General features: G+C 44.4%; 1 protein-coding gene across 2 annotated transcripts; it reads left to right on the plus strand.

The window, feature by feature from the left end:
* Nucleotides 1-182: 182 nt before the first annotated feature.
* On the plus strand, nt 183-21,870 carry LCK (LCK proto-oncogene, Src family tyrosine kinase). 2 transcript variants are annotated; one of them, XM_081872154.1, is made up of 13 exons: nt 183-400; nt 6,119-6,222; nt 6,643-6,724; nt 8,273-8,363; nt 9,056-9,154; nt 9,727-9,830; nt 11,060-11,209; nt 11,789-11,941; nt 12,288-12,467; nt 14,700-14,776; nt 15,776-15,926; nt 19,137-19,268; nt 21,222-21,870. In XM_081872154.1, exons 2-13 carry the CDS (start codon nt 6,124-6,126, stop codon nt 21,422-21,424), a joined length of 1,521 nt encoding a protein of 506 aa, XP_081728280.1. In that variant the 5' UTR covers nt 183-400; nt 6,119-6,123; the 3' UTR covers nt 21,425-21,870. The 2 variants fall into 2 exon arrangements, with proteins under 2 accessions (XP_081728280.1, XP_081728281.1); XM_081872155.1 differs by having other exon boundaries at nt 183-396.
* The last annotated feature ends 71 nt before the right edge of the window (nt 21,871-21,941 follow it).

The raw sequence follows: 21,941 nt of genomic DNA on the forward strand, positions 1-21,941 counted from the left end.
AGCTGACCGTGTCAGATGTGCAAAGAGCTACACAATGTGGGACATGGGATCCACGTGGGGCCAGTGGCACCATCCAGCACGACAGCAGGGAGGGCTTTGAAGTTGGCAGGAAACCTCTGGGTTTTCTTAGCAGCCTTGGAACCTTTTGTGGTCAAACAAGTGCTGAGAACAAGCTTCTAGAGCTGTCTGTGCAAAGCACTCGGAGGGCAGGAAATCAACAGAGAAGGTGGCGAGAGAAAGAGAGAGAAGGACAGGGTATGCGTCTGAGATCTCCTGGAGCCTTTTGGCACTCTAGACACACTATGATTCACTGCCCAATGTGATGAGGAAGAAGCCATTTCCCTCCCTTTCAATTTGTGGGAACCGGAGAGAGACTAGTTTTCACCCTGCTAACAGGTAAGTGACAGCGGGCAAATATGGCCAGGTGAGGCGTGGACAAGGACCAGGTGGCCCCGTATAGTTCTCAACTCTAGGCAAGAATTGTACACACAGACACACGAATTCTCTCCCAAGGAAGACCTGTCAAGTCCATTATATTTGTTCTTTTATGTGGATATTAAAACATTATATTTGGTTGTAGTGGGGAAGCTTCTGAGTTAAAAGCATCATAACATTATCTCCCATTGTTTATTTCTTTAATGTAACGATTTTATTACAATTTCAACATCTGCACTGATCTTTCTTTCTTTCTTTCTTTTGGGGCCCTGTAGGTTGAAAAGCAGGCAGTGCATTTAAAATAAAAAATTGAAAAAGATGAGCTTAAAATGAGAGGCATAAACCATTAAGAAGGCAAACACAAACCATTTCTCCCTTTAAAAATGTAGACATCAGTATACATATTTTTGTGTGTGTGATATGTTTATAGCTTTACTAAGCGAATCTCAAATATCACATGTACTATTTACACAGAAATGCAATGTGTGCAACGTAAATTATGTATATATCCACATAGAACACAATCAAGATACATGACAATTAAGTGAATAAAAGAGAAAAAAAGAGATGAAAGAAAACATTTTTGTAAGTTGCCTTAAGTTTCATTTTTTAAAAGATATAGTAAACCAAATTAATAATAGAATTAATAGTTGAGGTGGATAAAAGTGCTTCTGTACAAATATTGCATTGTGTTAATTAATGTGCATACTATATAATAATGTCTATTGTACAGCATGAAAACAGCAGTATTTAACATTTACAAAGCACTTGAACCAGCTAGAATTCTATGTGCACTTCTCTGGGAGTAAGTCCCATTGAAATAATAGGAGCATGAAGAGATATGCACTGTAAGAGTGTTGAAAGCACCTTGAATACCCAGTCTTGTTGCAGACCTTACACCCACCCTGTAAAGTAAGCTCTGGAAAGCGCTATTACTACGAGAGCACATGTTCCAAAAATGTTCAATCTGAATTACTCCCTGGCAAATGTGTTGCAGACTGCGACGCCCGTGAATGCGTGTGTTGAGGCAACACTGGAATTGGTAGTTCTCTTCGTCATTGGTAATCCCCATTGTTCCTGCATTGCCCCATACCAGCTTTCAGCGATTGCATTGCTTATTCAATTTATACCCCAACTTTTCTCCAGGGAACTCAAGGTGGCATACATGGTTCTCCCTCTCTCCTTTTATCCTCACAGCAACCCTGCGAGGTAGGTTAAGCTGAGAAGCAGTGATGGGGCCAAAGGTCATGCCTCATGGGAAGATTTGAACCCTGATCTCCTACCTCCTTGTCCTACATTCACTATAGCACACTGGGAAAACAACAACAACAATTAATACCCTGCACATCCCCACTCTGCTACAACACACTGCACTTTTATAAAAATTGTCTCAACCATTGCACCATTTTTAGATTTTTGCCCCCGACCTGAGTCCTTGTTTATAAGGAAAGGGGTGCCATATCCCCTAAAGACACCACAGTCTCTGCTGGCCTTCATTCCAATGAAACCAAACCCTGGATAAGTTCAGAAACCTCTGGAGTTTCTCACCACTTGGGATTTTGGGGTAGCTACATGTAGGGGCTCATTTTGCAGCTTCATACAACACACAAGCAATATGATTTATAACATTTCAGTCTTTTCCCTCCAGAATAGTTATAATATTTTCCCAATAACGAGTGATTATTATATTTATTCAGGGTCTTTCTCCCTTAAATCTTGATACATAAGGTAAAGTGGCAGTTCTTTAATTTGCCCGGCGCCACAAAGACATCAACTTTAAATGATTTTTTTGATCTTGGGCTTTCCAATCCTTTTGATCAGATGAACTGAAATAATTAACGCGGTAAACACCCAGTGTAAAAAAACACAAAACTAGGCTATGTCTGATAGATATCCTTCTAAATCATTGGTAGTTTTAATAAATGTACCGTGGTACCTTGGGTTAAGTACTTAATTCGTTCTGGAGGTCTGTTCTTAACCTGAAACTGTTCTTAACCTGAAGCACCACTTTAGCTAATGGGGCCTCCCGCTGCTGCCGCTCCACCAGAGCATGATTTCTGTTCTCATCCTGAAGCAAAGTTCTTAACCCGAGGTACTATTTCTGGGTTAGCAGAGTCTGTAACCTGAAGCGTATGTAACTTGAAGCGTATGTAACCCGAGGTACCACTGTATTGTAATCCTGTTACTATCTTCTCCTGCAGATCAAGGATCTAATCTAATCCTTAATTAGGATCCTTAATCTAGTCTTAGAGGGTCCATCTACTTGAGCATTCTTCGTTGTTATAGTAGCCTGTGGCTTAAACATAAATTGAGTTGTATTTTTTACCTTCAACTTAGCTATAGTAGCAGTCGTTAAGTAATCAAATTTAGCTATAGCTATAGTAGCAGTCATTTAGTAATCAAACAATGAACAATATTTTGACAGAAGTTATTCTGCTAAATCCTGGATTTGCTTGCTTGTGCATAAATTTGGCAATTATTCTATTCCATTACCAAAATCTAAAAACTGTACTGAAAAGTGAACCTTTACTTCTATCAATAATTGGCCCAATCCTCGTGAACAAACCTTGTTAGACTTCAGGGAGGAACATGCAATGATAGGCGTTTTTTGTTTTGTTTTTGTACTTTCAAACCATCCCACTCCCTTAGCTGTCAACACTTGAATCATGGGTATAACCAGACTTCCTCCCACATACTTAGCAAAGAAAAAAGAAAAAGAAATTGTGCATCATATTGGAAAGATTTTCTAGTTCTGGGTTTTCATTACCTCCCACAGTTTTATGCGTATTTTCTTGTATGAGGTTTAGGGAAGTTTCAAACACTAGACATTTAATTCCTCATTCACCTAGGTTTTGTGGGGCATCCACATGATATCAGCATTCAACAATTTGCCCTCCCTTGTTTTCCCTATAGTTCTTCCATCATTTCTCAAGATTGCAGAAAGTCCAAATTTGAATAGAAGCGGTTACATCATATGCAGTATAGCAGGGTCCGCATCAGAACGGTTCATCTGCTGCATGTTTTTATGTTGATATTTCTTGAAGAATGTGAAATACATTTTTTAAAAAATCAGGATGATCCTTAATAAATAGCTGACATCCTATAACTTCTGCACAGGCAAAGCAGGGTGAATGCTCAATAAACAAGAAATCTGAAGGTCTTCTTCTTCTATGGCTATCATTCGTAGCCGAGTAAGATTGTCTTCCATGAACACGGTCTTAACAGTGAGTCTGTAAGTCACTGTGGAGGCCAATTCTGGATCCACACGTCCTTCCACAGTGGAGACATAGGTTTTGCTTCTTCCAGTACACTGGCATTAGTTTGCCAGTCTTCCCAAGTGATGTGCAGAATTTTTCGGAGACACTGTTGATGGAATCTTTTGAGGAGTTGGAGATGGTGTTTTTAAGTGCTCCATGTTTCACAAGCATTCAGTAAGGTTGGTAGTACAATAACTTTGTAAACAAGCGTTTTGGTTTCTCTGCGAATGTCCCTGTTTTCAAACACTCTGCACTTCAATCAGAAGAAAGCTGCACTCGCAGAGCTCAGGCAATGCTGGATTTTGGCATCAATGTCGGCTCTTGTGGAAAGATAACTGCCCAGGTAGGAGAAGTGATCAGCACTTTCCAACATTACACCACTGAGTTGGATTTGTGGAGCTGCAGAGGTTGTTATGTGCTGTTGGTGCAGCACTTTGGTTTTTTGGATGTTGAGTGATAGGCCAAGCTTTTCATAAGTTTCTGCAAAGATATTTAGGATGGTTTGGGGGACATCCTCTGAGTGTGCACATTCTATGTTGTCATCAGCATACTGAAGCTCTATGAAGGAAGTTACCATGACCTTATTCTTTGCTTTCAGTCTACTCAAATTAAAGAGCTTTCCATCTGTTCGATATATGATTTCTACTCTGGTGGGGAGTTTCCCTTCAACAAAGTGTAGGATCGTGGCAATGAAAATAATGAATAGAGTTGGGGCAATAACACAACCCTGTTTAACACCTGATTCCACTGTGAATAGTTCACTTTGAGAGCCATTGTTATCATGGAGGAGTTGAATGATGTTCACAAATTTATCTGGGCAGCCAGTTTTCAGAAGGACAGTCCACAGGGCATTAAAATTTACATTGTCGAAGGCCTTAGGTTAATAAATGCCATATACAAGGATTAATTTTTTCTTTGCATTTTTCTTGAAGCTGTTGAGCAGTGAAAATCATTTCCACTGCCCCCTAGAAGGTCTAAAACCATTTTGGGATTTTGCCTCTTAGCTCTCCCATCTTCTTTAAGGGGCCTGGTTGTGACAGGTGTGTGCTGACATATTGAACCTATTGCCACACAGGGCACCTTCCCTATGACCTTTCTAGCCTGTGCCATTTTATCAAGCTGTTTAGGTATTTATTTAAAATATATATTCTAATTAGTGCTAAAATGCCTATCTATCTATCTATCTATCTATCTATCTATCTATCTATCTATCTGAAAAATTAAATTATTTGTGCAATAAGATTTAAATGAAATAATATTTATGTACTAAAGTTTTAAAATCACCATCTCCATTAATTTGCATGGGAGAAGGTAAGGCTGCATCGCCAAAATGAATAGTGAAAGGCACACACACTTATCCTTGGTGCAGAGCAGGTGCAGAGCAGGCTGTTGCGCCTGGAGTTTTCAGAATTGCAGCTTTTCCCAATCCATGCAAATCATTGAAGGCAGCAATGTGGTTTTAATTGTTGTTATTGTTTAGTCTTTTAGTCGTGTCCAACTCTTTGTGACCCCATGGACCAGAGCACACCAGGCACTCCTGTCTTCCACTGCCTCCCGCAGTTTGGTCAAACTCATGTTGGTAGCTTCGAGAACACTGTCCAACCATCTCGTCCTCTGTCGTCCCCTTCTCCTTGTGCCCTCAATCTTTCCCAACATCAGATTTCCTTAAGAATGGAGAGGTTTGATCTTCTTGCAGTCCATGGAACTCTCAAGAGTCTCCTCCAACACCATAATTCAAAAGCATCAATTCTTCAGTGATCAGGATTCTTTATGGTCCAGCTCTCACTTCCATACATCACTACTGGAAAAACTATAGCTTTAACTAAACGGACCTTGTGGTTTTAATAGTGTTTGCTTAATATGAGCCCTATAACACCTTTGAGTGTAATTTGTAGAAGTGTGTGATCACTGTTGATATAGAACAGAGCATGGAAGAGAAACCTTTGTAAACTGAGGCTCTGCGGTGGCAGATGGTTGTGGGACAAGTAGGTGTCCAGATTTTTACCTCTTTAAATATGGCAACCCTATCATAAATGACTCTACCCTTTATTTCACTCTGCCTTTTATGCCTCTGTGTGTCTAACGGGTTAGGATTGGGCAGGGCAGGGGGTGGGACGAGATGGGACAGGACGACCAGGTTGAGAGCCACATGAATCTTGAGAACTATGGTAAATTAATTGCCATTCTCCATTTTCATGCATGTTTCCCTCCACTCATGCACTGCTTGCACCAGTCAGGCATGAATCCATTGATCCAAATATGGGGTTCCTTTTGACCCCCACCCCCCCAGTTATTCAGAACTGCTAGCAAGTGATCAACCATAGCTGCTCTATGAATTTAATTCTTTTGACTTGATGAATGTTATCCTTAGCAGAACAGAGACGTGAACCTGAATTTATAGCCTGTCTCTTGTTTTCCCCATGCAGAGATTATGGGTTGCTGCTGCAGTGACTACGATGATGACTGGGATGAAAACATAGAAATTTGTGAGACATGCCATTACCCTATTGACCCTGCCACCAAGTCCCAGGTGAGAGACCTTGCAAAAGTTGCCACACAATTTTTCTTAAAAGCCCACACTAGCTCCTTATCAGGTTTTGCATAAACTTCAAGACCTAGCTGCTCACTCTCCCCACTCTGATAATAAGCCCAATTGCACCTTTCTACTGTTTAATCCATTTCCTGCCCCAACCTGTCCATTAAACTGCAATGCATAATTTTAGATGCTGGAATTCAAGCTGTATGTCAACCTGCCCCAGCAGGGCAACTTTTAATTCTAACTAACTCTGCATAAAGTCTTTGCCCCACTTTGCTTCCACATTATTTTTCTCATTAATGTGACAAAGCCCAAGAAAAATAAGGGGGAAGTCATAAAATTATAGGGCTGGTGGGAAATCCGAGGATCACTGCTATGGAAGGATCCTTGATTTGAACTTTGTTTCTTCCACAGAGGCTGATTTCCAATGGGTCTGAAATGTACAATCCTCTGATGTCTTGCGAAACTGTTCCTCCTCCCAGCTCACCTCTTCAAGGTTAAAATCTTGCCTTTCTTCCAACTTCTAACTATAGCACAAAGACTGTCTGGATTTATTGGGGATGCAAAAACAGTCTTGGAGTGGGTTGGTCAAATAGGCAACTCAAGAGCAGAGACCAGCTAGGCCAGGGGCCATTGCCAGGGTCGTGGTAGCTAGCAGAGAGAGAGGCCCAGACCACTGTGCTCCCTGTCTTGAAAGACCTGCATTTCAGTGTTATCTGAAACATATCAAAGGAGCCTGAGATGAACTTTTCTGATCGCTCTACAGGCACCACTAAAAACATTCCCCCCACCCTCTACAATGGTGAATGTGTGGGTTGTTTCTGTGATTGATCCAGTCTTTGCTTGTTTAATAAATTTCTGTTCTGGTTTTCTATGCTGGCACATTCAAAACACCTAGTGAAGAATACAAACCATTACAACAATCAAAATCATAGTGAAGCATTGTGAGAATGTTCTGGGGTGCAGGAGAGGACATATTGTGAGATTATATCATAATCCAACTTGTGCTAACAAGCTCCCAAAATATCAGCAGAGTTTATGACATTCCCCTTTAAGTTCGCAACGGTAACGTCTGCACAGGTTCGCCAGAACCTCTATAATAATTACTCTGGTAATTTCCCCTTTTGTTCCCTCTTAAAATACAAGACATGACACAGTCTTTATAAAAGTATAAAAGAGTTTACTCATGTTCTGTTCACAATATGATCCCAGAAGGCAGACAGCTTTAAAAAGTTTACATACATTCAGAATCTATCTTATAGCAAGATAGTCCTATCCTCCTCTTTTGGCTGAGAGCCAAGAGGGCATGTTGCTCCTTCAGAAGATGAAGATGAGAGAGGCAAGAGAGGCAAGAGGCAAGAGAATGACACCTGCCCTGTGCTTTTATCATTTACCTGCACAGGTGAGGCCACACCCACCTCTGGTCACATGCAGAGGAAGTCCGTCCCCAGGAAGTTTACCTGCTTGCTGGACAGACATCCCTCCCCATGTTCTAACATGTACACTCTAGGAATGTTGTCATTGACTGCTCCTGTGTTTACATCCCACAAGCATAAAACAACTAGCAAGACTAAGGTCAGAATAAGGCAGACTAAAGACATTTTAAAAACATCTATACACCATGGAGATGAACCTTGAGGGTCCTCCGCAAAGCAAGAAGGGACCAGCAGGTCTTCTTGGGAAGGGCATTCCACGGTTTTGGTGCCAACACCAAAAAGGCCCCGTGATTCAATCTTGAGACATGAGCAGGACATGAGCAGGATCACATTATGACATGATAGCCCCTGAGAAAATATTAAAGTCCTTCATGGAGTACAACCTTCTCCAGCCTAGTGCCCTCCAGATGTTTTGGGTTACAAATCCCATTAGCACAGTCAGTACATGCTGGCTGCAGCTGATGAAGGTGGTGTTCCAAAACATCTGGAGGGCACCACGTTAAGGAAGGGGGGGGTAGTGGATGTTATGTGAGCTGAATTCAAAATAACATCTCTTCTAGTCCTGAAACCTGGTTTGTCTTATAGTGACATGCTGATTTTCTTTATAGATAAACTGGTGGTTGCATTATATGATTATGAGTCGCTGCATGATGGAGATCTGGTGCTCCGGAAAGGTGAACAGCTCCGGGTACTGGAAGAGTAAGTCTTCTTCCACGTTAGAGTGTTACCTTTAGGTCTGGCACCAACAAAATAATCATCTGTCACACCCAAGCAGCAGCAGCAGCAGCATTGTGGGTTTGCATCCCATGACACATGGCCTTCTACCATGTCATTCAGAAAAAAATGTTGACCTCTTTTGACCAAGACACTATGGTTGATACATGTCAATATGGTTGAACGCGCTCATACTTAGAATGGTAGCCATAAGTTGAACGTTCACCGAAACAGTGGGGGGAATTCCATATTTTTCGATGGTTCAAACCCTTATCATTGTGTCTGCTGGCATTTGGAGTTAAATGCTCAATAGAAGCTGAACTTAATAAAGAAATGAAAACAGATTTTTTTCCCCCCTGGAAGCAAATAACATAGAAATCAGCATTAAATTTGTGGCTATATTCCACTATATATTTGGAGGTGGCTTTCATGTCTTGTGAAAGCAGAAATGTAATGCAGAAACTAATAGCTATGGAAAGATTGGGGGAAATGGAATTAACTGCCGTGTGAATGCAGCCCATGTGTGTTTGCTGGATTAGAATCAAAGGCAAAGGAACTCATTCAAGGTGACACAAGACTATCAGGTTTTGGTCTGTTCTTTCCCTTTGCCTGATGGATGTGGGATCAAGATCAAGCAAAGGTAGGAGAATGACTGGTATTCAATTCTTCCCCTTTAGGACTGGGGAATGGTGGAAAGCGCAGTCTCTCACCACCGGGCGAGTGGGTTACATTCCAAGAAACTTTGTTGCCAGGATGAACACCCTGGAGCAAGAGCCGTGAGTAAAAACATCTCCACTTTTCTCCACATGCGGTGCCCCTCCAAAAACCCAATTAAATAGAAAGTAATCAACTGTATGATATTTTACAGTGCCATCCTAGGCATGATTGTCCCAAAGAGTTTAATGGTGCTTAAGTGTGTGGCCAAAAAGTGCAATCTTGGATAGACATGTCTACTCAGGACCGTTCCTCTGAAAGTAAGCTACCATCTTATACCCATTAACTTCTCTGAGTACATCTCACTGAACTCAATGGGACTCATTGCTTAGTGTGGCGCTGTTAGTTAATCTGTTTGTTAAGGAGAAGGGCATGCAGAAGGCCTCATATTCACAAATGATTGGTGTGACTATGGCCTTTGGGTTCTCAAGATAGAGTGGGTGCTGGAAGGGGTGTTATTCCTTGGAAATTTTGTTTAAACACACACACACACACACACACACACACCTGAAAAGTTGAACATTTTATTGATTAATGTTTTCTTTTGCTTTAAATTAAAATGGCTGTTGCCTACCTGAAGCATACTGAAAGGCTCAAACTCTGTAAACCTCTCTGTGCTACTTCTTTCTTGCAGCTGGTTTTTCAAAGCTCTCAGCAGGAAGGATGCAGAACGGCAGCTCCTGACCGCAGGCAACACGCATGGCGCTTTCCTCATTCGGGAGAGTGAATCCACCAAAGGTAATCAACAGCCGCTACCACTGTGCCCAAATTAGGGGGCGGTGAGGGAAGAGGGCCCAGGGCAGGCATGTGTGTCACACCCACACACATGTATCCACACAGGGTCATTCTCTCTCTCCAGGAATTGTAACAGAGGCTGGAGAAAGATTAAAATAAATTAAGAGTCTGTGTGCACACTTTGCATCTAGTGTGCTCCTGCTTCTGGTTTGGGAAGTGGTGTGTACACATGACTTGTAGCTACAATCCACATCTATATTGTCATTTCTTATGAAATACATTGGTACCTCGGGTTACAGATGCTTCAGGTTACGGACTCCACTAACCCAGAAATAGTATCTCAGGTTAAGAACTTTACCTCAGGATGGGAACAGAAATTGCGTGGTGGCGGCGCAGCAGCAGCGGGAGGCCCCATTAGCTAAAGTGGTACCTCAGGTTAAGAACAGTTTCAGGTTAAGAACAGACCTCCAGAACGAATTAAGTTCTTAACCCGAGGTACCACTGTACTGTGCTTTGGCGTATTTTTCCCCAAGCCAGCTTTGCTCTGAATAGAGAAAAAGAAGGTCATAGCTGCGCTCTAAGATGGGAATGTGTACACATCCTGAGTCGAGAGAAGTTTCCCTAATTTTCCTTTCATACACACAAGCACCTCTTTCATCCTGCCATTGGGTGATAGCTAACCAAGCCATGCTCAGGCTAGAGCCACTGAGAGAACAGGATGCTGGCTTAGATGGGCCATTGGCCTGATCCAGCAGGCTCGTCTTTAGTTCTTATGTTCTAAACCAGAGTGTTCAGCAGGTATTGATTCTCTCTACTTCTTGAATATTATCTCATTGGTATGGTGCCTGGCTGGACCACTTTGAGGGTGCTGTTCCATTCTGTTGAAAGAACCAGAAGACATTCTTAACATTTGAGAGAAATTTGGGGTTCCTGTTTAAAATAAAATATCTGAATGATTTTGTGGTGTAAATAAAATAATTTTTTAAAGACCAGCATCATTTTCTTGGAGTGTGGGTCTACAGAGGGGGAAAGAGGAAGCGCCAGGGAGACAAAAAGCTGAGGGAGAAATATCTGTGGAATTTTGACAGAAGGGGGGGCGGAAATCAGCAAGGCAAATGCTGGGGGGGGGGGTTGTGGGGAGTGGGGAGGAGCACACATGTTTCTGGGTGTAAGGGGACAAAAGAAATCCAGGATCCAACCTCTTCACTCTGTTTCCTTGCGTGTCTCCTCAGGTTCCTTTTCCCTCTCCATCCGTGACTTTGACAAGAACCAGGGAGAAGTCGTGAAGCACTATAAGATCCGCAATATGGACAACGGCGGCTTCTACATCTCCCCTCGCATCACCTTTGAGAGCCTGCACCAGCTGGTGGAGCATTATATGAGTAAGGCTAAAGAGGCCACCCAACCCTGAAAGCCTCTCTCTGCCTGTCCTGGCTGCTGGGAGGAAGGACACTGCTCCTTCTCCTGGAGGGGGCTCTGGTCCACGAAAGCTGGTGCCACCAATACATCTGTTGCTCAAAGCCAGCTTTCACCTGTTTGGTGCCCTGGCCTGGGCTGCCCATGAAGCTTGGTGAGGCAGTCATCTTAAGCAGCAGGTTGGAGACAGCTGGGAGGGGCAGCAGATCTGGCCCCACAAGGAGCATGACACTTGCCACCTCCTGTGCTTCTTGTGCACTGCTATCGAGGGTTAGTCACAATAGCTATACTCTGCCTCCAGTCAGAGGCAGCAAATGCTTCTGAATACCAGCTGCTGGAAATCGCAGGAGGGGAGAGAGCTCTTGTGCTCAAATCCTGCTTGCAGGTTTTGCACAAGCATCTGGTTGGCCACTGTGAGACCATTGGACTGATCCAGCAGGCTCTTCTTGTGTTCTAATGTTCTCTTAGCCGGATGGTGTAAACACATCTTCTGCTGCCCCACCCCCCCGACCTTCAGCTTCTGTCTTTCTTTCGTTTCTTCACAGGCAACACAGATGGGCTTTGCACCCGCCTCGGCAAGCCCTGCCAGACTCAGAAACCACAGAAACCCTGGTGGCAGGATGAGTGGGAGGTGCCTCGGGAGAGCCTCAAGCTGGTGGAGAAACTGGGAGCCGGGCAGTTTGGAGAAGTTTGGATGGGTGAGTAGCAGGGGTGGCAGCAGGGAAAGACTGGTGGAGGCAGGGGTCATCGGCATCCTGCTTGACCATAGATTTCAGCCAAGGAACCTCAGCTTTGATTTTGGAAAACCCAGCAAGTTTCTAGCCTTCATGGTGATAAGATTTAAAGCATGTCCAGCAACATTTCAGTGATTAAAAAACGAGGGCAGTCTTGGGGTCTTTTAACACCTCAGTTCTTCCACCAGACATCCATTGGTCCCTTCACTCATCAAGGGTGCCTTTGTGGAGGTACATGCATTGCCAGGTGCAATCCCAAATCCTGGCTCCAGTCCCCCTGAGCTGAGATCCTCACTCTGTCCCTCGGCAGGTTACTATAACGGCCACACAAAAGTCGCCATCAAGAGTCTGAAGCAAGGCAGCATGTCGCCTGAGGCCTTCCTGGCTGAAGCTAACCTGATGAAGAAACTGCGGCATCCCCGGCTGGTGAGGCTTTATGCTGTGGTGACCCAGAAGCCCATGTACATCATCACTGAGTACATGGAAAAAGGTGAGGCGCTAGACAGCATTACCTGCTCCTTCACTCTGGCAGAGCTTCATTTTATGCCAGGGGTTCTCCAGAGACTCCAGGCCATAGCTCAGTGGAAGGGCCTTTGCTGTGCAGCAGAAGGTCCCACGTTCCATCCTGAACTTCTCCTGGCAACGTTGGGAGAGAGTCCTGACAACTTGCTAGTGTCCAATGCAGCAGCAGGACAGCAGACAGGGCCTTCTTACCTGCTCAAGATGGTACCATTGACTCCCACTGCCCATAATTTCCCAGAAATCAAATCACTAACGTGACAATCCCCCCCTTCTGCAGTTTCTAAATTTGTCCAGTCCTCTTGTAAAGCTGAATTTCCGGCCCCCACTGCCTCCTGTGGGAGGGACATAGTTTAAGTATGCAGTGAGCGAAGTTTTTTCTAGTCTTATAGGGCCCAACCTAAGGCCCTCCAGATGTTCTAGACTGCCTGTGTACTGATGGTGTTGCAGTCCAAAGCATCTATAGGTCTTCAGGTTGGGGAAGGCTTGTGCTTCAGGGTTCTTTTCCTGTTGGGAGAGATGACTGGAGACAGCACTCAAAGGAGAGCATTGATACCTGCGTATTTGCACAAACGTTAAGCATGAGGGAACAGGCAAGCATCCAAACCGAAAGTGCTTATCTTTAAAGCAGTTTCTCTGAAGGCAAATAGCCAACTAAGGCTCCTTCTTCCAGGCAGCAAGAATACAGGAATGTTCCCTTGATTGTTCTCTTTAGAATGGCTCAGAATACGGCTCCAACGTATTATAAATAGCAGATATGTCACCTTAAATGGATTTTGGCCCATTAGGCACGAGAGAACTTGAAGCTGGCAGCAAGAGGAAACACAGGGGCCTCTCCAACTTTGATAGACAAGCAAAGCTCAAGTCTTTGTTTGGCTGACCACACGGCAACCTCACTGCTTCTTTAGTCCCTACGAGAGCCGTCTAACACAGTAGCATCTAGCCACCAAAGCTGATCGAAGATGCATCTTTTAGGCGTTTGTGCACACTGAGAAAATATCAGTTGGCCACCGCTGTCTATTAGCATGCAATCAGTTGACCTTCACTGCCCATTTGTGTGCTACAGAAAGATGACCCTCAATGTATGACACCACACAACAGTACCTCTGAATGTTATAACCACTCTTCGTTCAGATTTAGGCTGTGCCTGGGATAGAATGAAAAGCAAGAAAAATATGGAAAGGGAGTAAAATTAGCTGTGGGGTTTTTTTATCCCCTGCCCATGACAGAGGGTGCTGACTCCCATGCCCCCACTCCTCCTCCTGTTCTCCCTCTCTTGTATCATCAGATTTGTTTTAGACACTTCCTCTGTGGTGCCCTTTGCTCTAGATTAATGGAGGTCAGAACCCCAGCTCGCTTGCTGGATTTGGCATAAGGCAGAGGAGAAAGAGAAGGAAATTAAAGGTTATTGTGCGACACAGCTACAGCTACAATGGGAGCAGCCTGCCAAGGCACAAAAATAGCCAGAGGATTTGGGAGGGGTTTCCTGCTTCTCAAAGCTTTTACCACCCATTTTGGCTCTCATATGTCCCTTCAGCAGGCTGCACCAGAGATGGTATCTGCCTAGAGCTGAGATTTATCAAAAATTGTCAAGCATCACCAACAAAAAGCCATGATGACACTTTAGGGGGAAAGGGGCAAAGAAGAAAGAGAATAAATGGTGGGATTCCAAAAATGCATAGCTGTTAGTAAAGGTCAAGGGAAGGATTTCTTTCTCCCTCCAGATCATGCAAAGAGGCCGGCCGACCAGCTTCTAGGAAGCTTGTGAGTCAATGGTCTTTTCAAGACGACCTGTTCGTTGAGCATCTATCCTGATTCATCTGCACAAACTTTGCAGGGAGGTTAGATAACACCAGCTGTTTATTGAGCATTCATTCTGATTTGTTTGTGGGGAGGCAATTCAAAGCAATTGCTCTCACACTTACCAGTGCATTCCCCACCCCTAAATCCAGGGTTCTTTGGAGGTGGGTTTCTTGTACAGCATCCACTTTAATTAGACAACCTGAATTTTCCTGTTAGCAACTGAACCCCCCCCCCCCTTAGTGATGGTCTACAAGCAGCACACATTCCCTGGGGTGAACAACATATTCAAGTTCACAACCACAGCTGAGTGATAGCAGCTCGGAACTCTAAAATAGGTCAGCAGAGCTGCGCAGAAATATATCTCACATATTTTAATAGGCTTTTTCCCACCCCCATACAGGAAACTTGGTGGATTTCCTCAAAGCTGTTGAAGGCATCAAGCTGACCATTTATAAACTGCTGGATATGTCAGCACAGGTGAGGATAAGAGCGGGCAAGAAATAAAACCTGGGAGGATGGTGGAAGAGGACCAGTTGGTGGGAGTATATGATATGGAGAGATGGGCTGGGTGTCTAGATTGCATTTCCTGAAAACTTAATTTCAGCACCAGAATAAATGTGATGAAGGATTTCTGCTGGGAAACAGAACTTAGAATAATGTCCACATTACAAATGAAACATGGGGTGCCTAATCTTTCCATCAGCTAATGGACTTAGCTTACCTAAGACATGGGTAATAAGGTTTTATTTAACTTTTGGAGTGCTCAGTGCAAACTGACATTTTTCTTGGTTCATATCTGCTGCTGAGGGGATGAGTCCCAGCACCCTCACAGAACTACAATTCCCAGAGTTCTGTGTAGGAAGTCAGAATATATAAAGCAGCTGAAAGCCAGTGTCAGACCTAGAGCAGGATTCACATGCTTGCTCAGCCATGAAACCCCTTGGGTGATCCTGACAGTCACTATCACTACTGCTCAATCTGTCCTACCTCACAGGATTGTTGTGAGGATAAATATTTGTATGTGCAAAGGGCTCATGTGCCAGCTTATGTTCCTTGGTGCAGAGCTAAGATATTAATGAAACAAACAATAGAAAACCAAGGAAACACAGCCGGGCAGAAATTTGCCCTTGTTGAAATTCTGCCCGCTGGGCAGCTGTGAAAAGCAAACAACATCTGCCAGACGAAAAGGGGAAAGATGCATCAACGGAGTGAGTGGAAAACTGCAGGGAAAGTTGTTCTTGGTGACATTCACCTGTCTGGTGCAGTGGTTAGAGTGGTGAGGCTAGACCTGAGTTCAAATCCTCAGTCATGAAGTTTCTTGGAGATTGTCAGCCATGCACTATCCTCAAATGACTATCATTCCAACCTACCTAACAGGGGAAGGAATCTTATACTGGGTTGCTGGGAGGAAGGGAGCAGTGGGATGAAATTGCAATAAAGAAATATGTAACAACCCCATCCTCTTCTCTCATAAAGATAGCAGAAGGAATGGCCTTCCTTGAAAAGAAGAATTATATCCATCGTGACCTGCGAGCTGCCAACATCTTGGTGTCAGAGATGCTCTGCTGCAAGATTGCTGATTTTGGCCTGGCCCGGCTTATAGAGGATGAGTACACAGCTCAAGAGGGTGGGTCTTCTTCCTCAGCCTGGTCTTGTCAGCTGCTGCTTGCCTCTTTGTGACAGGAAAGGGTCCTTGCAGGGTCCAGCCAGCTGGTACCACCCCCAAGGGGTGGAAGGCATATGTTAGACCCCACACCAGACAAGGATGTCTGCTTGTAAATGGACTCTTGTTGAATATATATATATATATATATATGTGTGTGTGTGTGTGTGTGTGTGTGTGTGTGTACCTGTCCTGCCTTATCTGTGTTAGTTATCTGCGGCCCAACACAGAGGCGGGGGTGGGGTGAGAATGTAGATTGGGATCTACTGGTAGATGACTAATGGATGATCAGGAAATAGATCAAGGGAGGTTTCCAATTCCCACTCCCCACATTAGCGACAATAAATGGCTTTTCTCTTCCCCTCTGCCTAAACCAGACTCCTTCCTGAAACCCTGGAGAGCAGCCGTCAGTCAGTGTAGACACTACTGAGCTAGATGAACCAGTGATCTGACTCAGTATATGGCAACTTCCTATGGCAATTGGTTCCAACCCTGAGTCAAAGGTTTTTTTTTCTTTTTGGTAACATAGTTTTTTATCCTTGTCATCTTTAAACATTGAGATATATCTTTGTTTGCAGTAGAGCATATCAACATGCAACAATTACATAAAAAGAAAGCAACAACAAACACTCAGATAAATGTTTCTGATTAGCTTAACAAAGTTGTGTCAAAGTGTATATACCAAAATTACATCATTATGTATAGTAAGCTGTATCACTTAGATTGGTGAGCATAAGTAAAAGTTTTCTTGCATCAAGTGTCAATAACAATCACATCACAACTTTACCTCTGGCTGTGCCTCCCCAGTCACTATGGTTGGTGGACATTGAGGATCTAGTAAAAAACAACAGCATAGATCCTTCAAGCTTGAAGGCTGTCCACAATTGGCCTAAAATGGGGTTGCTGTGGGGTGGGGGGAGGACAGTTTTGCAAAGCTTCTTGAGTGAGGAAAATTATTCCTTGCCAGAGGTGACATGAGGCTGAGTGGCCATTTTACAAGCCTGCACAATGTGGAATTACTTTATTTCACAGGTGAAAATATCCTCACATGTGCAGTTCCCTCTGTTACATGCCCACACCATCACAGGCAGTTTTTCTCTGCCAGAACTTTCTACCAACCCGGGGGCTAGTGCCTTATATGGACTTATATGTGCAGATAGGCTTGCAGAAAATATGATGTGCTTGCATTTCATGGCACACACACCTGCATAAGTACTGGAAGCTGGATCCCTAGAATGTGGGTCATGATGCTCCTCTCCACCCCCCCTTGCAAAGTCTTATGGGGCTCAGTGGTTCAGCTGCCCTCCTGCCCCTTTGCCACTGCAGGTGGGTGAAAACATATAATAAGCACTCGTCCCCGTTCCCCATCTCACAGCTTGGCAACTGACAGCCACAGCTGCTTAGCCTAGGCCTTTGCTTAAAGCAATAACTCACCTCTTGAGGAAACCAGAGCCTGCTGGGGTGGGGTGGGGGGCTGCTTTGTGTGTGAGAGAGAGGGAAGAAGTGTGAGCAAGTGCTTTGCACACAGAGGCTGCGATGGGGGGGCTGTGGTTTTGAGCTGAAGCAACCTGTAGCTGGAGCTCTCTGAAGAGATTTTTCACTCAGCAGTGCAGTGAGGAGAAAGCAAGTCCCCTTCTTAGATAACAAGGCCCACTTCTTCCTCAACCTAGTTCCCTCTGTTACATGGAGAGCAGGAGAATCCAGTCTTCAGAAGGAAGCCATTTCTCCTCCTCCTCCATCTTTTTTTTGGGGGGAAATCCAGTCTAGTCCCTCCCCCCTTTTCTCTTGACTACCGAGGTATAGTCAAGCTATTTTAAAAGAAATGTATTACACAGTGGCTTCAGAATTGGTGTGTGCATGTGTGTGAGAGAGTGTGTGCGCACGCTCACACACAAAATGTTAGGCACCAGGAAAAATGATTCTTTTCCACCCGTCCTTTGGCCTTCAGTTATATGTGGCCTCCTTCAGTGTTAGTTCTGCCTTTTTATAAATATGAATGTACTTTTAGCTTTGACTTGTTTTTGTTCCATGTTGGTTTTAATGTATGTGGGATTCTTTTTTTGTAAGTTGCTTCAAGTTATAATAATAATAATAATAATAATAATAATAATAATAATAATAATAATATAACACCTTTTGCCAGCCTGATACCATCTAGCGTTTTGGACTACAACTGCCATCAGCCCCAGTCAGGGAAGCATTTTGGCTGGGGCAGATGGCGGTTGGAGTCCAAAACATCAGCCAGGCAACAGCTTTTTGAAGGCCGGTAGGACCGGGTGGCGCTGTGGGTTAAACCACAGAGCCCAGGACTTGCTGACCAGAAGGTCAGCGGTTCGAATCCCCGCGACAGGGTGAGCTCCCGTTGCTCGGTCCCTGCTCCTGCCTACCTAGCAGTTCGAAAGCATGTCAAAGTGCAAGTAGATAAATAGGTACCGCTCTGGCGGGAAGGTAAACGGCGTTTCCGTGCGCTGCTCTGGTTTGCCAGAAGTGGCTTAGTCATGCTGGCCACATGACCTGGAAGCTGTACGATGCCTCCCTTGGCCAATAAAGCGAGATGAGCGCCGCAACCCCAGAGTCAGCCATGACTGGACCTAATGGTCAGGGGTCCCTTTACCTTTACCTTTAGGACACTCCCTCTAGCGCCAGAGGCATCATCCCTCTGACTGAGTACCAGTTGGTAGAGATCATGGGTGAGAAGAGGGCTGCTGTCCCACTCACATCCTGCTTATGGGCTTCCCATTTGATTGGCCGCTATGAGGACAGGATGCTGGGCAAGATGAGTCTTTGTCTGGATCCAGCAGGGCTCTTCTTATCTTCTAACGAAGGTCTAAATGAGATCCAGTTCCTGTCACCTCTCCTCCTGCTTACAGTCAGTAGTGTTTATATTTCCAGCCTAGGTTGCCTGAACAAGCAGCCAGAAATATTTACCAATGGTACAAATGTGAATTTTGCATCTGTTCGTGCAAATCTGCATTGGGAAAGCTTGTAAGGATGGGAAAAATAAGCTTTTGCTCAGGACCAGGTTGTAGGTCTGCAGGGCAGTCATTGGTGTCAGGTGGAGGTACAGCTCCTTCTTGTGGTCAGCGCATTAACAGCCACCAGTTACAGCACCAGGAAAAGTATCTGAATTCTGCACCAAGGATCATATAACCCTGCATTCTTTGTGTATTTCAGGAGCAAAATTTCCCATTAAGTGGACAGCCCCAGAGGCTATCAATTATGGGACATTCACTATCAAATCAGACGTTTGGTCATTCGGAATCTTGCTGACCGAGATCATCACCTATGGGCGGATTCCTTACCCAGGTCAGAATTTCTCAGCAGCAAAATGCAACCATTTCCTCTCCTGCACAAAGTACTCTGTATCCACAGGGAGAACCGGAGTCTTTTATGAAAACAAAACCACAAAGCCCTTCTCCTGCCTTGCACTGTGAATTCAAAAATTCAGCCAGAAAGCCATACTAAAGTCTCCACTGGTGGAAAACTGGGAGGGGGAAAATCATTCTATACAGATAGTCTTAATAGCTGGAAATAAAATGGATAGATGATCCGCAGCACTGGGGAAAAAAATTCTTCCGTAAACTCTTACCTTTGGAAAGCAAATGTGGTGTAGTCGTTTGAGAACTGGACTAGGAGCTAGGAGACCAGGGTTCAAATCCCTGCTCAGCCATGGAGCCTGTGTGCTCTTGAGTCAGTCACTGTCTCTCAGCCTAACCTACCTCACAGGGTTGTTGTGAATATGAAATGGAGAGGGGTAGAAGTGTGTACTCCACCTTAAGCTCTTTGGAGAAAAGATGGAGTACAAATGTAATAATGAAATAAATAAATAGAACAAGCAGAAAAACAGCATCAGCTCCAGCCATGGCCCTGCTGGCTGGAACTGATGGAAGTTTTCGTCCCAAACATCAGGAGGGCACCAGGTTGGGGAAGGCTTGCACATGACTTTTGAAATCTGACCAGAAGAGCAAAGTGAGCAGATTCATGGTAGATGGCTATGAATGGCTATTAACCACAATGGCAATGCTCTGATTCCACGGTCACCTGCTTCTGGCAGAGACTGTTTGCCCTGTTGATGACTTTATTGACAGGCCCTCAACCTGTGTTTGTTTGCTGAACAACTTGGCCATTATCAGGTAGGTAGGACACATAAGCTGAGCCCAGCTATTAAGAGTGTGCCTCTCCAAGCACTGATTACATTCCAACACTTACTAAACCTAGAATTTATGGGTGCCTGACACCTACAAACTCTGGCACCCAAAACTCATAACGGTATTTTAGAATACTCCTTGGATCAAACATTTTGTTCACTTAAGCTGCATATGCACTGCGTCTTTGAAGCACATTTCTTCCCTCAAAGAATTATGGGACTGTAGTTTGTTAAGGGTGGCTGAGAACTGTGACAGGTAAACTACAGTGCCCAGAATTTTTTGAGGGAAAGAATGTGCTTCAAATGTGCTTTGAAGGTACCACCTTAGTTTCTTTAATGCAAAATGAAGTGATGGGGCAGGTGCCTGCCTAGACAAAGTCTTCTTTGGGGTGACCTGAAATGTTTTCCATTGAGCATATACCAGCCTCAACCTAATGAGTTTGCTACGAGCTTCCTGAGTCACCAGGATGGTTAAAATATTGCACACAAAGCTTCTGTGATTCCCTGTCCCACCTTTTCTCCCTTGATCCTTTTTTTGGGTGGTAGTGGTGGTGTTAATATCAAGTCTGAGGAACTCTGAAATTCAAAAGCCAATTTGCTGCTTTGCCGTGTTTTTTTAGTTGGTCCTAATACAGGTGTGTGGGACGCAGATGGCACTGTGGGTTAAACCACAGAGCCTAGGACTTGCTGATCGGTTCGAATCCTCATGACTGGGTGAGCTCCCATTGCTCGGTCCCTGCTCCTGCCTACCTAGCAGTTTGAAAGCACGTCAAAGTGCAAGTAGATAAATAGGTACCGCTCCGGCAGGAAGGTAAACGGCGTTTCTGTGCACTGCTCTGGTTCGCCAGAAGCGGCTTAGTCATTTTGGCCACATGACCTGGAAGCTGTACACCGACTCCCTCGGCCAATAAAGCGAGATGAGCACTGCAACCCTAGAGTCGGCCACGACTGGGCCTAATGGTCAGGGGTCCCTTTACCTTTAATACGGGTGTGGGGGATCTTGCTCTTTGGACCTAGATGTCCTTGGGACTACCCTGCATCCTAGTCTACCCATATATGCTACGATCTTTCCCAGGCTCCTTCTAACATAACACTTTGCGCTGTGGCTGTAGGGATGAGCAACCCAGAGGTCATACAGAATTTGGAGCGAGGCTACCGGATGCCAGCACCTGAAAACTGTCCGGAAGAGCTGTACAAACTGATGCTTCAGTGCTGGAAGGAGAACCCTGAGCAGCGGCCCACATTTGAGTTCCTGAAAGGTGTCCTGGAGGACTTTTTCACTGCCACTGAAGGACAATATGAGCAGCAGGTGTGACAGTGGACCTCAGAGCATCCCGAACAATACAATGCAAAATCTCCCTTCATGTTGCTCCCCTCCTCCCCCACTGAGACATTTTGTAGCAAGATGCACCTTGAAGACTTGGAGGAACCTGATGTATCCCAGACCTCAGATGAAATGACACCCTTTGAGTGAGACTTAGATGCCTTTTCTCATAATCCCTGTGGAGTACAGATGAGGGTGGAGTGGGGCTGCAGCTATTATACGGAAACAGCTATTGCTTATATTATTTCAGATTTTCAAGAACAGGGCGGGGGGAACCTTCTAAGCTAATCCATGAAAAGCTGACTTTACAAAGCCCTTGCATTCACTCTTTTAATAAATGCTAAAACAAAAACAAAAACAGAGTTCAGTCCTGCATGGAAAAAATAAGATGTGATTCAATAATCCTAGATGCTGTGATTTATTACGATATATTCTCCAGGGCAAAGACCTCTCCGTTTTTAATTTTTTATTTGTTTTGCTTATGTTATTCTGCAAAGTGCCACACATA

The sequence above is a fragment of the Podarcis erhardii genome (genome assembly GCF_964252035.2).
Source record: "Podarcis erhardii genome assembly, chromosome: 7".
NCBI lineage: Eukaryota > Metazoa > Chordata > Lepidosauria > Squamata > Lacertidae > Podarcis > Podarcis erhardii.

Bases quoted from the DNA above. Each gene is read 5' to 3' on its own strand.
- LCK (XM_081872154.1), top strand. From the start codon at position 6,124: ATGGGTTGCTGCTGCAGTGACTACGATGATGACTGGGATGAAAACATA. The intron at 6,725-8,272 runs GTTAAAATCTTG...TTTTCTTTATAG, and splicing joins TCCCAGCTCACCTCTTCAAG to ATAAACTGGTGGTTGCATTA. The intron at 15,927-19,136 runs GTGGGTCTTCTT...TGTGTATTTCAG, and splicing joins TGAGTACACAGCTCAAGAGG to GAGCAAAATTTCCCATTAAG.